Source organism: Stegostoma tigrinum, chromosome 4, assembly GCF_030684315.1.
Source record: "Stegostoma tigrinum isolate sSteTig4 chromosome 4, sSteTig4.hap1, whole genome shotgun sequence".
Lineage (NCBI taxonomy): Eukaryota > Metazoa > Chordata > Chondrichthyes > Orectolobiformes > Stegostomatidae > Stegostoma > Stegostoma tigrinum.
The window spans coordinates 23,718,927-23,735,969 of record NC_081357.1 but is presented as its reverse complement, the minus strand read 5'-3'; the positions used below and the strand labels follow the sequence as shown (position 1 = coordinate 23,735,969).

The window sequence follows — 17,043 nt, the reverse complement described above, 5'->3', positions numbered from 1 at the left end:
TGGCTGATAAGGGGCTTTTGTGCTGCGGTGGTAGAGCCCCTACCCGTAGGCTGTTTCAAGTCAAACCTTCTCTAGAGGGGTGCACTAACACTTCTGAACCAGTCGATTAGAAAAATAGATTACATTTTAAAAAAAATTTCTCTTTTCAGCACTTATATTTTCACTATCCAGTGTGCGGTTTAAAGCTAAAACAAGTCTGCAACAATCTAACAATATGCAGTAACAAATGTGGCCTCTTAAACAGAACTGGGGGTGGGATCTATTGCTCCATGAGGTGTTAGATTTGGGGTGGGATGGGCATTTAATTGGGCAGGGTGGTGGTGTATCTGGGGGGGGCATTTAATTGGGCAGGGTGGTGGTGTGCCTGGGGGGGGGGGGGGGCGGACATTTAATTGGGCAGGGTGATGGTGTACCTGGGGGGGGGGGACATTTAATTGGGCAGGGTGATGGTGTACCTGAGGTGGGTGGGAGACTCAGTCGAGGACCTGGCAGTCAGACCCCGTTCCAGGAACTGGGCCCTACGGGGTCTTGATTTCAGACGATGGTCCAGAGGTGCCCGATTGGCCTGTGGTGGGGCGAGATAAGCACAGCTCTCTTACTGGCTTTCCAGCAACCGATGAGCACCTCCCTCCACACCTCAGCCCCATTTATGCTGCCATACGATTCCGCACCATTACATTTCATGATTCGAAGTAAGCGTGCCTGGTGAACGAATGGAAAATTCTGGAATTGCTCTCTGTCCAGTGGAATTACCGAGCTACTGTCTCAGATAAATAAGCCTTTATCTCATCGTCGCTGAATTGCGGGCTTACCTTTCTTGCTCTGATTCCAGCATGATTTATGTTTATTACAGAATTTTATTATTTACAGCTCTTTAGATCTTACAATACAATAAAAGGTGTTGTGTGCTCAGTCACAGAGCAGAAGAAAGCATTTAGTGCAATTATCTACATTAATTTAAATACAAAGGCAGCAAAAGCAATTACAGGTGTACAGCCTTACAGACACGCAGACTGATCAGCAATGCATCCTGTTACTGACAGGCACACTGCCCTAGTTACGGTTGGGCACTGAGATCTTGTGAAATCTGGAATTTCTGCTGTTAAAGATATGTCCAACTTGAAAGACTGGACTCTAACACCCGTCCGCGTACTTTCTACCCTCTTTCCTTATCTACAGAAACCTCAAGCTGGTCTCAAACATGTCCCTGTAACATCAGAAACATGAGCAGCAGTGCCCATAGCGCGTCCATTATGCTCTACCTTTCAATATGACCTCACATATCAATTCCACTTTTCCTGCTCACCCCCCAAATTCCTTGATTCCTTCAGATTTCAAAAATCTGACTAATTCAGTCTCAGATACAATCGATGAAGCAAATCCATAACTGTCTGGGACAGATAATTTCAAAAATTCGCAGGCCTCCGTGTGAGGGTATTTCTCCTCCTCTCTGTTCTAATGATTGAGCATCTTATCCTGAGGCTTAGCCCCTGTGTTTCCTACTCCACAGCCAAAGGAAATAACCCTTCAGCATCTACCATGCCCAGACCATTCTGGACCTCGTCTGTTTTAATGAATCAAGTCTCATTCTTTTAAGCCTTGCTTGGATGAGTGCAACCCCAACAGCACTCAAGATGTTTGACACTGTCCAGGACAAAGCAGCCCACTTGATTACCACTGCGTCCACGAACTCTCATGCTCTCCATTCAGTAGCAGCTGTGGGTACAGTCCACACGATGCGCTGCAGAAATTCACCAAGATTTCTTGGATGGTGCCTTCCAAACCCACGACCACTTCCATCTGGAAGTACAAGGGCAGCACTTAAGTGGGAGTACCACCAACTGCAAATTTCTCACCTCTCACCATCCTGACTTGGAAATATATCGCCGTTCCTTCACTGTCATAGAGTCAAAATCATTAAGCTCCCTTCCTAACAGCTTTGTGGGTCTCCCTGCAAAACATGAATGCAGTGGTTCAAGAAGGCATTTTACCACTGCCTTTTCAAGGGCAACTAAGTAGGGGCAAGAAATGTTGGTCTATCCAGCAATGCCTACATCTCACGAATGAACAAAAAAAAATCCAGAGAATATGAGCCTCATCTATTCAATTTGTCTGCATGGGTCAACATTTTAATTCCAGAATTCCTGCGCCATCTCCGAGAGACTAATGTTTACTTTAGCTACTCTGCTCCTTTTGTAGATTTGTAAAAGGTCTTACTGTCAGTTTTTGTGTTCCCAGCTAATTAACTCATTTTTCTGCCTCTTTTCATTAACTTTTTAGGTTGACCTTTCTTAAGCACTCCCAATCTGCAAGTTTACTAGTATTCTTTGCATATTATAATTATCTTCTTTTAATCTAATATCATCTTCCTATCACCTAATACTACCTCCTTGGTAAGTCACTGATAGGTTGCTCGTGTTCAGTTTGTGCTGTTTAATGGCATGTGTTTGTGTTGAACATTTTGAACAGTTTCTTTAAAAATTTCCTACAGTGTATTTACTGCAGTATGTTTTAGTCTTTTGACACAACAAGGCTCCATTCTCATACTGCCCTATGAAAGTTATTTAACAGTTTTGCTTGGGACTGAAATAAGTCAGGTCCAAAATTTGTGTGAAATTCAACTATATTATGATCACTGTTTCCTTTCCTGAGAGGGTCTTTTGAGATAAGAACAGAAGCACAATGTGGTGTGTGGAGCTGATGATGGATTAATGATGCTGGGCAAATATTGTCAATGAAGCTTTAGTCCAAGCTCCTTGAAGACTATAAACTTTCAAGGGTGTCTGTGAAGCAGGGATCCTCACATTCCTACACCGGCAGGTCAGCACGAGGAAGAACTCTGAGCGAAATTGTTTACTGACAGCACAGTAGAGGAGGAAGTTGACGGCAGAATTTAACCACTGCAGCATGATAGCGATATCCGCAAACACATTGATGAGCTGGCCGTAGTCATCTCTGTTGTGCTTTGGCGTGTTGTAGGCTGTCCTCAGGACGCAGTAGGTGACAAAGCGAGGGAGCGACAGGAGCACAAAAGTGAAGGAGATGGTGAAGAGGATCAGGATGGACTTCTTCATCAGTTTGCGAGTGGTCACCCCGTTTAATGATTTGAGCTGCTCCCGGGTGAACATCCTGCTCGCCCTGTAGAGCTGCTGGCCAATCAGACAGTTGAAGAAGATGAGGAGGATGTAGGGGATGCCACCCGAGATGAGCGTATGGAACCATACCACCACGGTGGAGAAGAAGCTATCATTGTAAGTGCAGATGGGCAGCAGAAAGGTCTGGTTGTACAGGGTGACATTCTGTAACTCTGAATTGTTGATCCAATAGGTAGGGAGCGCAATCAGATGTGAGACTAGAATGACGCTCAGGATGATCTGAATGGTCACTTTAGTCTGGAAGCACTGCTGCCTGGCTTGAGTGCTCTTTAGCACCAAGTAACGCTCCAAAGTAAAGACAATGACAATCCAAATGGAGCTGAATATGGAGCCGTACTCCATGACTGTGACCAGCCCGCACCATGGGGAATGGTGCCAGAAAGGGTTAGGGTCCAGCCAAGTCAAGCTCAGGTCCACAATTCCTCCCCAGAACAAGCACATTGAGTCTACAATAGCCAGGGAAATCAGATAGAGTCTTGCAACCTTCGACATGCCACACTTCCTGTAGTGGATGGTATACACTGTCAAAAGATTGGCTGGAGAGAGACAGAGAAACACACAGTTAGACATTGTATTGTAGCAGAACATGAGCACAACTTCTTATAATGAGATAACTGATCATATTGGTTCTATATTGATTGGGTGTTCAGATAGTACTTATGCATATTATCACCTCAGTGAATAAAGGTGAGATTGCAGTGCTGTTCTCTTTATTAATGTTTTTTCCTTTATTCATTCACAGGATGAGGGCGTCGCTGGCTGGGCAGCATTTATTGTCCATCCCTAATTACCCAGAGGGCAGTTAAGAGTCAACTACATTGCTGTGGGTCTGGAGTCACATTTGGGCCAGACCAGGTAAGGATGGCAGTTTCCTCCCCTTAAGGACATCAGTGAACCAGATGGGTATTTTCCTGACAACTTACAATGGGTTCATGGTCATCATTAGTTCCTTATTTTCAGATATTTATTGAATTTAAAGTCTACCATTTGCCGTGGCAGGATTCGAACCAAGGTCCCCAAAACACTGTCTGGGTCTCTGGATTCACAGTCCAGTGATAATACTACTAGGCCATCGCCTTCCCATTGCATTAATCTGCCCTCCACACATTGGAGTGGTAGCTGATGATAGTTCCCCTGAAGGAGGCAGTTGGAAACTATGACTTTCTTTCTTCCGGACTCAAGACTCGCAATACTAAATGGCAGAAAGCAAATTTAAATTGCTGGGGTATATTTGCCCTCCTGTAGCTGGAAACATACAACATGTGAAAGAACGGGGTTGATGTGCACAGGGTGCAGCAATGAGGACACAAGGCACAGGTTTGCAAATGTTGCTGCCTGAAGAAGGTAAGACAGAAGAGAACACTTAGTTAAACAGTTATGAAGCTTTGGACTCTCAAACAGAATTCACAGATGAAATCAGCAATAAAGATGGCTTGTTAAAAGTCTATGAGGCTAAGTCAGAATAACTTACGGAAAATGATGGCCATTCTGTGGAAGAGTGTAACAAATTGCAAATATGGTTGACGAAGTTAATATTCAGGAACCCTGGACTGGTACTGTTTGGATTGTTCTCAAGTGCACCAATAACTGGTGCTTGGTTATGGGAAGAGACCTTGCTTAATCTGAAATCCACTGGCTGAAGATATTTCTGAGGGAGCAGTTATTCCCTTCAGCCTTCGCAGTACAAGGGTTGCGTAACACTGTGACACAAAGAAAAGAGGGCTCCATGCTTACATGCTCTGAAGTATTCCAGAAACTGGATGCTGGGTCCAAATTTACAGAAGGATTAATGACGGACAGAATGGTGATGAAAGCACATCGGGTGGATTCAGTTATGTAAGCAGATGATGTTGGAACAGTATTAATTCACAAACGAACTCCTGGATTGCCCAGGACATGGTCAATAGATGCTTTGGACGTTACTCCAAGTGTCATGAGGCAACAAATTGTCCAGGGCAAAGGGATGCTTTCTTCAAACTAACACACAAAGACAATAACTGCGATGGTGACTACAACGATGAACAACCTGTAATGGTTACAAGTGATTTTTAGAGCTGTGATTAATGTATTAGTTGCAGACTTGTTCAATTGTGAGTGTAACAAATTTCCATTAGGTTTACCATTTAACTGCATTAACCAATTTACCTCACAACTATCGATGTGTCACCTTGATTGCCTTGCAGCAGAGGAGATTGCGGGGGAATGTGGCTGAGATTGATAAAACCATGAGGGGCATGGACAGGGTAGGCAGGAAATCTACATTGCCCTTTGAAGGGGGGCAGGATTTAAGGTAAGGATCTGAAGATTTAAAGAAGATGTGAGGTAAAGTTTTTCACTTAGTAGATGGTAAGAATCTGGAACTCAGTACCAGTAAAGGTGGTGGAGATAATGGTAGAGCCTCATAACTTTTGAGAAGTATTTAGATGTACACTAGTGATGTCAAGGTATGGAAGACAAAGGCCCAAGTGCTGGAAAATGGGATTAGAATAGTTAGATGGTTTTGACTGGTGTAAACTTGAAGGGCTGAAGGGCATTTTTGTGTATTGTGGATCTCTATTATCTATGATACAATCATAATAATGTGTGGTTAAAGAATACAAAGGTACCAGGGGTGACACAGTGGGTAACACTGCTGCCACACTGCACCAGGGAGCCGAGTTTGATCCCACCTTTGGGTGACCATCTGTGTGGAGATTGCACACTCTCCCCAGGTATGTGTGGGTTACCTCTGGGTCCTCTGGTTTCCTCCCACCGTCCAGTAGATGCGCAGGCTAGTTGGATTGGCCATGCTAAATTGCCTATTACATCCAGCGATGTGCAGGACTAACAATGGGAAATGCAGGGTCACAGGGATAGGGTGGGATGCCCTTCAAAGGGCTAGTGTGAGTTCAGTGGGCTGAATGGCCTGCCACCACACTGCAGGGACGCTATGTTCTATGTACAAACACACAAGTTGCTTTGGGTTTGGCAAAGGCAATACGTGAAGCCACTTGAGTGGTAGTTCCACATGAAAAGCTGGGAAAAAGCCACATTGTAAATACTGTGTAATCTCTCCTGAAATTCTTATGGGTTGAGTTGACCTTCCATGAAAATAGAACAAAAGAAACTTAACAAAGAAGACGATAAATATTTTCAGAAGATCAGTAGATCTGAATTTTACCTGATCATTGAATCCCCTTAAGAAAACATGCTCTTTTATTTGTTTCAAGAGAAAGAAGGGAACCTATTAGTTGTAACTGAACTAGGAGATGATCGTATTCTACTGATGGGTGTTAATTGACATTGAAGAGACTGAAGAAGGCTAAAAATGGAATTTGTTGGAGGTGCACTATATTGTAATGAGGGCCTCTAAATAATAGCTTAAGAAGGCTCAGTGGCTAGGCCCAGTATTTTGAATTTGGCCATCTGGTTATCTGTGTTTTGACAATATAATAATCCTTCCACTTAATGCAGTACACTCAACTAACTGGCCCTACTAACTGTCTGCCAAATTTCCTCCGGGTGATTGACGATGGGCAGAAACGGATCGGATTGTTTTGAAAACCAAGGGTTGTGGAAAGGATTACTGCATTTTTGAAAAGCAGTTACCTGATTCTCACCCAAATGCTGTTTATACTGCTGTTTGTTCAAGCTGGGGTTGGGGTGGGGCTGGGAGGTCATTTAGTTACAGACATAGCAAAATAGGAACTAAGAGCAGGAGCAGAGCTTTTAGGCCCTTTGAGCCTGCTTCACCATTCAATATGATCATGGCTGATCCTCAATGCTGTATTCCTGCTTTTCTCCATGCCCCTTAAAGCCTTCAATGTCTAAAAATTTATGTCCCTTTCTTGAATAAACTGATGCAATCTGACCTCCGTTACTTTCAATGACAGCGAATACCATAGGCTCATGATCCTCTGAGTTCCTTCACCTCAGCCCTAAATGGCCCACCTCATAGCCTGAAACTGCACCCCCTGGTTCTAGACATTCCAACCAGGGGAAATATCTTCCCTCAATCTAGTCTGTCCAGCCCAGTTATAACTTACACATTTTAAACAGATCCCCTCTCATTCTTCTAAACTCCAGTCAATACAGTCTTAGTCAACTCAACCTTTCCCCTTGGGCCAATCCTGCCATCTGCTATCTGCCTAGTGAAATCCTGCTGCACTCCCTCTGTGGCAGGTACTTCGTCTCTTAGGTAGGGAGATCAAAACTGCACACAAAGCTTCAGGGCTCACCAAGGCCCTTTAGAACTGCAACAAGACCTCACTACAACTGAACTCACATTCCCTTGAAATGATGGCCATATATCACTTGCCTTGCTAATTGCTTCCTGCACTTGCCTGTCCACTTTCATTGACTGGTGCACAAGGACAGTTAGATCCCTTTATACACCCACATTTCCCGATATATCACCATGTAAGTAATACCATGCCTTTCTACTTTTCATTCCAAAAAGCATAACTCCACATTTATTCACATTATACTGCATTTGTAACGTGTTCACCCACTCAGTCAACTTGTCATGATCGTTCTGAAACCTCTTTGTAATCCCCTCCTCACAGCATACAGTCCCCCCTAACTTTGTGTCATCAGCAAACTTGGAAATATTGTATGCACTTCCCTTCACCATAAGGATATCATAAGTAGCTAAAACTGGGGCCAAGGGATATATGCAAATCTGCATTCAGTTGGCAACAAGTAGCTGATTGGTCTGTGTTAAGCCATCCAGCTTTTGCCCACAAAGCCATTCTTACAGCCAGCAGCTATGTGTTTCAGGTATTTGAACAGCTTGTGGTGTGAATATTTGTGGGAGAAGCCATGAGACCTCTGAGAAAGAAGGGACTGTGTTTTTCTCTCTCCACATTAAAAACCACTTCAGGGTCCGAAGAAGGCCAATTTATTTTTCCTGCGCCAGTTCTGTAAGCTGCAATTTCTTAGCCAGTAAGTCAGAGACTTTCCAAATATGAGCCAGCTCCTTACAACTGCTGCAAGTCAGTGAAAGTACCTGGAGAAGCAAGACCAGGAGTAAGAAAGTCCTGACAAGCCAAAAGGAATGTCTCTGCAAACCCTGAGAACAAGGACCATTGTGTGCAATTTATAAAATCTTTCGCATTTGTGACCACTCCAGGAACAGTGGGGCCTGATTTTCAGAGTGTTGCCCCAGTGAGGTGTAACAATAACCATTCTCCAACTGAGGAAGTTTCTCAAGCTCTGTTTTGGAAAGGTATTGCATGACTTTTTACTGTGTGACATTTCCCTGGCTCCAGCAGCTCAGATCCTTTCCATTGTAAACTGTTTTAATCACTGCCTGTTTACACTCACCTTAACACATGTCCAAATCCAAATCAGCATCCAAAAGTTAGAAAGATGAGCTTAAACAAAGAATAAAATAACTTAAAGAACTGCAGATGCTGTAAATCAGGAACAAAAGCAGAAATTGCTGGAAAAGCTCAGCAGATCTGGCAGCATCTGTGAAGAAAAAGTCAGTGCTAACATTTCGGGTCCAGTGACCCTTCGTCAGAGCTTAGAACCTAAGTAAGGTCACTGGACCTGAAGTGTTAACTCTGATTTTTTCTTCACGGACGCTGCCAAACCTGCAGAGTTTTTCCAGCAACTTCTGTTTTTGTTAGGCAAAGAGTACTTAAGTTCACTAACTCAGAGTCCTACTCAAGAATACTTCAGCCAAAACAGTACCGTTTTGTTCCAGTTATCAATTAGGCACTCGGTGCTAATTCAAGAGGAAACGATGTAGAATTTGAACTGGCCAAGATCACCCAGAGTGGCACTGGGCAAAAGCCCACTTAAACACTGACAGAAAAACTAGATGCCAGCCCATGTTGGCTGGAATGTGCCCAGTCACGCTAAATATCGCTGGGTCGTTTGTGTTGTATTCCCAAAGTAGTATCAAGGTAATGGGAACTTCCCACGGGTAATGTAAGGATGATGTGGGTCTTTCCCAAGACAATGTAATCTTCTCCCAGATAATGGGAAATGGGAAAGGTGGTGAGGTTCTACTCATGTATAGTGGGCATTGGGATCATTTCCAAGGATAATGTAGTAGGATCATTCTCCTAAGTGCTGGGATTTTTGGAGAATGTTAAACAGTGAGACATACTGTAACCTGTAACCCTCTCCCTTTGGAAGAGCAGCCTCTTCAATTCAGATTCTAACTGTTGTGACCTCACTGTTGCACAAGAACATAAGGAATGTTGCGGACAGTAACAGAAATACAAGATCTCATACGTACTAAGACAGATGCAACATTGATTTGATTTAAGCTTTATTGTCACTTGTACCCAAGTACAGGAGTACAGTGAAAATTGTACAATGTCACCACACACAGTGCCATCTTAGGAATGACGATACCTAAGTACAAAACGTAGGTCCGAGTAGTAACAAAGAGAAACAAAGTTGAAAGTAAAGCATTAACATTGTTCTTAGTGTAAGTAGAAGAATAAAGTTAAAAGTTAACATAACAGTCCTTCCTGATAGTAGGTGGAAAGCTGTGTAATGTGGAGGTCTGAAATGGAATAAAAAGTATCACAACAATTGTGGAGAAAGAAAAGCAGAATGAACACATCAAGCTGAATGTGATTTAGCTTCAGTTCCGGTGAAAAGCCCCCATACCAGGCTTGAGAAGCTAACTCTGTTTGTCTCTCTCCACACATACTGTCTGACCTGCCGGGCCACTTCCAGCATTTTCTGCTTTAAGAAGACCTGGTTTGACTGCATCCATCTTGGTGTCAACTGAAACAATGATGATGGAATTTTTTTTACTAATCAGAGTGCAGTGTCACTCACAAATGGATTGCAGCATCTCAACGCCACCTTCTCAAGAGCAACTAGAGATTTCTTTTTAAATTTGTTCACAGGATGAAGGCAGTACTAGATAGGCCAGCATTTATCGCCCATCCCCAATTGCTTAGACAGCAGTTAAGAGCGAACTACTTTGCTGTGGGTCTAACATCACAGGTAAGTAGGAGCCCCTTTCCCTGAAGGACATCAGTGAACCAATTGACAATGGATTCATGATCATCACTTAGAATCTTAATTCCAGATTTTTTTCCTTTTTATTGAATTTAAATTCCACCACCTGCCGCGGTGGGATTCAAACCCAGGTTCCCAGATATTTCCTGGGTCCCTGGAATAAGACTCTAGCGATAACAACAGTAGGCCATTGCTTCCTCTGCTGGCCCAGTCAATGACACCTATACTCCAAGAATGAATGCAGAAAAAGCACAACTAACTTCAAAAACATAGCAGTTAGTAAAATACTGGGGATGGCAGTATTTGAAACATAAAGAGGGACTCAACAGGTCAGCCAGCATCTGTGGAGACAGAAAAACAGAGTCAATGTTTCACGTCCAGTGTGACTCTTCTTCATAATTTTCCACAGATGGTGCCAAATCTGTCGAATTTCTCCCAACACTTTGCGTTTATTTAAATAAAAAGATGGTGCCTTTCCCATTGAATAAAACGTCATATTAAAGCTTACTGTGTGATTTCCTATTTTATTCCTGGAATGATGATCCTAATGGAATGAATGTGGGGCCAATGTTGAGTAAGTAGGCTGGACTGAAAACATTCTGTGGTGGTGTTAATGGACTCATACATGACCTTGGCAAGTATTCCTTCTGAGGATTGGAGGAGACTTATGTTTCTGACTAGCTTGTTCTCACCAGCTGAATGTTCAATTTATCTTTTTTGGCGGCTCGTTAGTCTTTGTTTCAAAATTTGTTGAGAGTGTTTCAAGCCAAAGTATGAAAGGCCATGTAAAGTATTTGAGCTAAAGAATAGTTATTTACATGCATGAGTGTGCGACTTTGCTATCTGATGAGTGAATTGCTCAGCTGAACTTTTAACCCACTCTTACTCACTTGACCATGCAGTACCTCTGCCCAATTACAGGGGCATTTTCATTTTGAGCTTGCTCACTACTGAAAATCCAGCTTTGTATACTTCAGCCTGTCTCTGCAATATAATCTGGTTGAATATTGGGGTCTATGTGCCTTTAGGTCACTTTACAAAAAGATTATGAGTCCCCTTCAGTTTCAGGGCTGGGTTTTATCAGTAAATCCAGGATGGATCCTGAGGCAGAGGGTGCGGTGAAATGGCCAGGGGGTCTACGCCAATAGATTCTCCCTTTGCCCTCCTGTTGCTGTGGCATTTGTATTGAGAGCATGCTGTCCAGGTGCGTAATGGCCTGGTACGGCAACTGGTCTGCCCAGGCCAATAAGAAACTACAGAAGGTGGTGTGTTCAGCCCAGACCATCACAGAAGCCAACTTTCCATCCATGGACAACAAGGAGCAGAGCTGGGTGAATGTAGCAGGCCAAGCAGCATTAAAGGAGCAGGAAAACTGACATTTCAGGTCTAGACCCTTCTTCAGAAAATGAAGACTGAAGAAGTGTCTAGACCTGAAATGCCAGCTTTCCTGCTCCTCTGATGCTGCCTGGGCCTGCTGTGTTCATCCAGCTCAACACCTTGTTATCTCAGATTCTCCAGCAGCGGCAGTTCCTACTATCCCTTCCATCCATGGACTCCATTTACATGGCTCGCTGCCACGGATAGGCTACTGACATCATCAAACACCCATCACACCCTCCTACAACCTCTTCCATGAAACAGAAGCCTGAACACACGCACAAGCTAGTTCAGGAATATCTTCTTTCTGGCTGTTATCAGACTGTTAAGTGGACTCCAGCCTCAAATAATGTAACCTGCAATGTAACCTAAATGCATCCAAGTCTTTTTGATCTGTACATCTGATGCTTGCTGTGATCTGCCTGCGCTGTTTGTAAACAAAGCTTTTCACTGTATTTCAGTACACATGACAATAAAATCAATCAGTCAACCAATCAACTAAAGAGGAAAATGCAGGACAGCCCTCATGCCCAGAGGTTAAACTCCCCACACTCACAAAGATCACACATCTCCACCCCCTCGAATCAATAGCCTTACCCTAGGTCCTGCATGATTGACCCAAGTCACCATCAACCCCCAGTACCTACCCAAGAGTGCTGTGTTTATCATTGTGTCTGCTCAGTTCCAGCTGGCTGGCAGCTTGTTGGGGTTTACAGGCCCAGTGCTTCCACCTTTGAATCGGACCTGAGCCCCAACAATGTGCTGCAGAATGGGACAGAAAAGTATCAGGGTCCCCAAATGGCCAAGGCGGGGTAAGCAATAGTCACACACACTACCCCTGGCCCCCACCACCCAATCCAACTCAACTGTCGGTGTGAAAATCAATTTTGGCCCAAAGTCTCACTTTGCATAATGTTGGATTGTGGAATGTCAGCCAATAAGTGATAAAAGTGTGAAATCAACATGAAACTTGTTAGTTAGTTCAAACCTCATTACAGACTTACACCCATGTCTATTTGTCAGTTTCTGTCTCTTTCCCAGCTTTTCTGATGACACTTCAGTGAGTTAATTGCACCACATAGTCCATTGTTTGAATACATCGGTGCAGCAGATTTGATATTCATGTGGGTTCCCAACCAAAACTAGCGTCTTATATTTGGAAGTGAACAGATTGAACAGAGATGTTGAAGATATGAAAGATGCTTTGTGTGTGTGTGTGTGTGTGTGTGTGTGTGTGTGTGTTTATGTCTGTTTGTATGTGTGTGTTTATGTCTGTATGTCTGTGTGTGTGTGTGTGTGTGTTTGTTTATGTCTGTGTGTGTGTGTTTGTTTATGTCTGTTTGTCTGTATGTGTGTGTGTGTGTGTGTGTGTGTGTGTCTCTGTGTGTGTGTGTCTCTGTGTGTGTGTGTCTCTGTGTGTGTGTGTGTGTGTGTGTGTGTGTGTGTGTGCCCAGGTTTAAAGTGAGAAAGGAAAGATTTAAAAAGGACTGAAGGAGCAATCTCTTCTGAAATATGCTATTCAGAGTCTGGTGACTGTGAAAATGGAGGCCAGGGAGGAATGACATCCAGAGGAGAGCAGATCAGAGACTGTGCTGGAAACCACGGGTTGATGTTCCAGAGGAGCTGGGAGGAAGTGTCAGACAGTGGACCTTCAGCCTCTACAAGGTAAAGGCAGTAACCCGACAAGAGACACATCACCCTTGTCAGCAGGTTGGATGTCAGTATTACAGGTGGATCCAAGAGATCAGAATTGTAAATGGGAAGGGATGCTCAGCTAGTGTGCAAAATGCCTCAAAAATTAAAGATAGCTAATATCATGGCCAAAGGAGGGGTAATGAAGGTGGGTTGAGAATCATGGAGACTGCGGTGTTCTCACGACTGAAGGATTGGGAGCAGTCCTGACTAGGCTGGGGGAGTGCATTGTCACAGCGTACAATAAAGATACTCTCTCCAGCTACCCTGCTACCCAATTGAATACCTTGTCTATATCACATATTAAAGACAAATATTTATCACGCAGAATTTTTGGAATGATCACGATTATGGGTTTAGTATCAATCAGCACTTATTTAATAATGTTGCCATGATTGTCTTAAATGCTTGGGAAGATGGAAGTATAAATGCTGATCCCTTTAAATATTCCCAATGTATTCACACTCTTCAGGAAAAGAGAAGCAGAACACTTTCTCCATATGTCTGAAAAATAACTTTGGCCAATGGGTTATTCTTGAAGACAAAAGGATGAAGGGTAAAATATTCCTGAGTCTGTTGCTCTGAGATTACAAGAACTGCTGACACTGGAGTCAGAGATAACACAGTGTGGAAGTGGAGGAACACAGTGCAGTGGGCAAGGCAGCATCTGAGGAGCAGGAAAGCTGACATTTCGGGTCGGGACCCTTCTTTTCATTTTCTGGAGAAGGGTCTGGACCTGAAATGTCAACTTTCCTGCTCCTCTGATGCTGCCTGGCCTGAGTCTGTTGCTCTTGTATTCTGGCTGGTGTGGCCAAGTCATTGACTCGGCTTCTTGTAGCCTGCTCAGGAAATACAATCTTGAGGTATTGTTTCAATCACTCACACAAAAGAACAAATAGGTATCACGCTGAACTCAACAAGAGTTGGGCCAAATATTGGCAAATGGGACCAGATTACTTGAGGATTAAGTGTGGATGAGTTGGACCAAAGGGTCTGTTTCCACACCGTACAGTTCTATTGCTCTAAGAAAATTTTCTTTTCAGATGTGAGAGGATCAGATCGGCTGTGGAATAGTTCTTAGCAGGCTTCCCTCGAGCTGAACACAATAAAACAAGAGCCTCTCCAAGCCTTTTATTGTTCAAAAACAGTCCCAGCAAGGTGAAGAACACAGCTATCACCAATTATGTGTTTTACAGGGAGCTTTGCCTGCAAAGAAATTCTGATGCCCACCTTAAACTTTCAATGAAGTCTTTTAAAGAAAACAATCCAGGTATTTCTGTGAAACTTGAAGTAAATCGATTTCCCCCAAACCGTCATAATGTAAGACCTCCAAGAAATTTAAAATATAAATGCATTTCATAGCACCTCCAGCCTTGTACGTGAAATAAATTTTGATCCTACCAAAGGTCTGTCGACAATCTATATTGTAACATTCCTGAATCCCCACAGCTTCAACTTCGGTTTAAGCCAATTGGGCCATTTTATTAATTCTGGAATGTATTGCCAGGACATGTTTGGAGAAGACTTACTGATCACACCCTTCAGATTATCCCAGTCCCAAGGAAAGTTTCAGTTTATGGAATATTGACTGTGGTTCCAATTTGACTTCTGGTCTTGGATGTTGTTTAGTCTTGCTTGATGATTACGCTTTGGGAAAAATTCCTGGAGCCGTTTCCTGTAACTGCTGTCTCCTTGGCTTCACTCAGCCATTCCGTGTTTACTGGGGAACCTACGACAATGTTTACACTAGGTCTCACAACTGCGGTCAGAGGTATAACTCACCCCTTTGTACTCTGAGCCAGGGCTTCTTTCTCTGCAGTGACCTTGTGTGCCCTGATAAATCCCATGGATTTGCCCCACAACTTCCAACAATCTGCAAGAAGATGCCCCTCTTTGTGACAATGGAAACACTAGGCCTTCAGGCATCAAATCCACCCTGGGCACTTCCCTTCAACCTGAGCAGGGTTCATTCCCAGTTGGCCCTACTCACCACTGGCCACTCGTTAGCCTTTTCCCTTCCCACTTTCTATTGTCTTGTGGATGTGAGGTGCAGGAGAGAAGGTTTGGATTTATGGAGAAGCCATATTTGTCGGTCATCTCAGTAGCTTGTCTTGCTGTTACAACAATCTGGTTTTCCATGTGGGATCATACTAATAGAGGGAGTAAATGTTTAAATTCTTCTAGAACAACTCATTCACAAAAAGCCAAGTCTCAAGTTTCAAAGTGCACATCCCACGGAGAAATTTACTTTGCTGTGCCCTCTAAATCATACATAGACCATCCAAGCTATGTTGAAATATTTGCCTGTAAGCCTTCAGTGACACGTGCACGCACTATAAATAGGTGTTTTTTGGCATATCATCTTCCACAGAAACCTTCTCAGAAAGTAAGATGTAAACTTTGTGAGATAGTAAGAACTGCAGAAGCTGGTGTCAGAGATAACACAGTGTGGAGCTGGAGAAGCACAGCAGGTCAGGTAGCATCAGAGGAGCAGGAAAGTTGACGTTTCTTCAGAAATGGGGGAAGGGAGCTCAGACATAAATAGACAGAGGAGGGGTGGGGCTGGGGAAGCGCGCGCACACACACACACACACACACACACACAGTCTTTGAGAACAGTGATAAAGGCGCACTGTGAAGATTAGATGTCTGCAAACAAAATCAAAACTTTGCCAATGGTTAATTCTCAGAGGCCGAAGTAAAAAGGGTGAAATGTTCTGGAGTCTGTTGTAATGTTCTGGCAAGACCAGTCAAACTACTAATCGCATGTGGTTGTCACTGAAGTCTCACACCCCAAACTCACTGAAGAAATACAATCTCGAGATCTTCCTTCAATCGCTCTTGCAAAAAACGCAAACAGCTTTCACCCAGAATTCAACAGGATGGTTTTGGTCTCAAAAATGGCAGAGATTATCTGGGTGGCTTGGAGAACCAGATAAAGAATAACCTCTCCAAGCCAGTCAGATCAGGCCAAGAACAATGTCCTGGTAAACAAGCAGTTATCGTCAGTCATGTGACAGGCAGCGAGAAACAAATTCCCCAACATCCGTCGTAAACTTTCAACAAACTCATTTACAGTAACCATTCCAAGTATGTCCACAAAGTTTTAAATAGCTCAGTTTTACATAGAACTTAAGTACTCTAAGCAATATTTATTATAAAGGAAAAGGATCTCTACAGTAGCACTGAGGCAAAGACAACAGAAGAATGCCAAGTTAGATCAGGCCGCAGGGTTGAAATTCAAAACATTGCGTTGGAAGCTTGGAACTCTATTAAAATTGAACTCCTTCAGTATTCCATATTTATTATTTCCTGTGTGGCTTGAGGCCTTATTTAATTACGTTCCAATAGTAAGAAGCGTTCTACAAATGTAAGTAAAATCTGGAGCGTAGGAAAACAAAGGAAAGATCATTAGAACCACCAAGGTCATGATTATTCCATTGAACTGACATCAACGAATTATCATGCCTACATTGCCCTGTAATCAAAAGCAATTTCAAGGAAGACTAGATAGCACAGCGCGGAGCTGGAGGAACACAAGGCCAGGCAGCATCAGGGGAGCAGGAAAGCTGACATTTCCGGTCGGGACCCTTCTTCAGAAAGACCCTTTTCCTGATGAAGGCTCCCGACCTGAAACGTCAGCTTTCCTGCTCCCCTGATGCGGCTTGGCCTGCTGTGTTCCTCCAGCTCCGCGCTGTGTTATCTCTGACTCCAGCATCAGCAGCTCTTACTATCTCTTCAGGGAAGAAGAATTGTGAGGAAGGGTCACTGGACCCAAAAAGCTAACTCTGTTTTTTTTTCTTCACAGATGCTGCCAGACCTGCTGAGCTTTTCCAGCAACTTCGGTTTT

At 43.5% G+C, this 17,043-nt stretch overlaps 1 protein-coding gene across 2 annotated transcripts in view; it reads right to left on the bottom strand.

Moving 5' to 3' along the window:
* Positions 1–876: 876 nt before the first annotated feature.
* LOC125452724 (probable G-protein coupled receptor 139) overlaps positions 877–17,043 on the bottom strand; it is a 52,259-nt gene continuing 36,092 nt past the window's right edge. For both annotated transcript variants that reach the window (XM_048531469.2, XM_048531470.2), the window contains one exon: positions 877–3,691. In XM_048531469.2, coding sequence (XP_048387426.1) covers positions 2,709–3,691 — 983 coding nt within the window. In that variant the 3' untranslated portion in view covers positions 877–2,708. The remainder of the gene's footprint in view (positions 3,692–17,043) is intronic.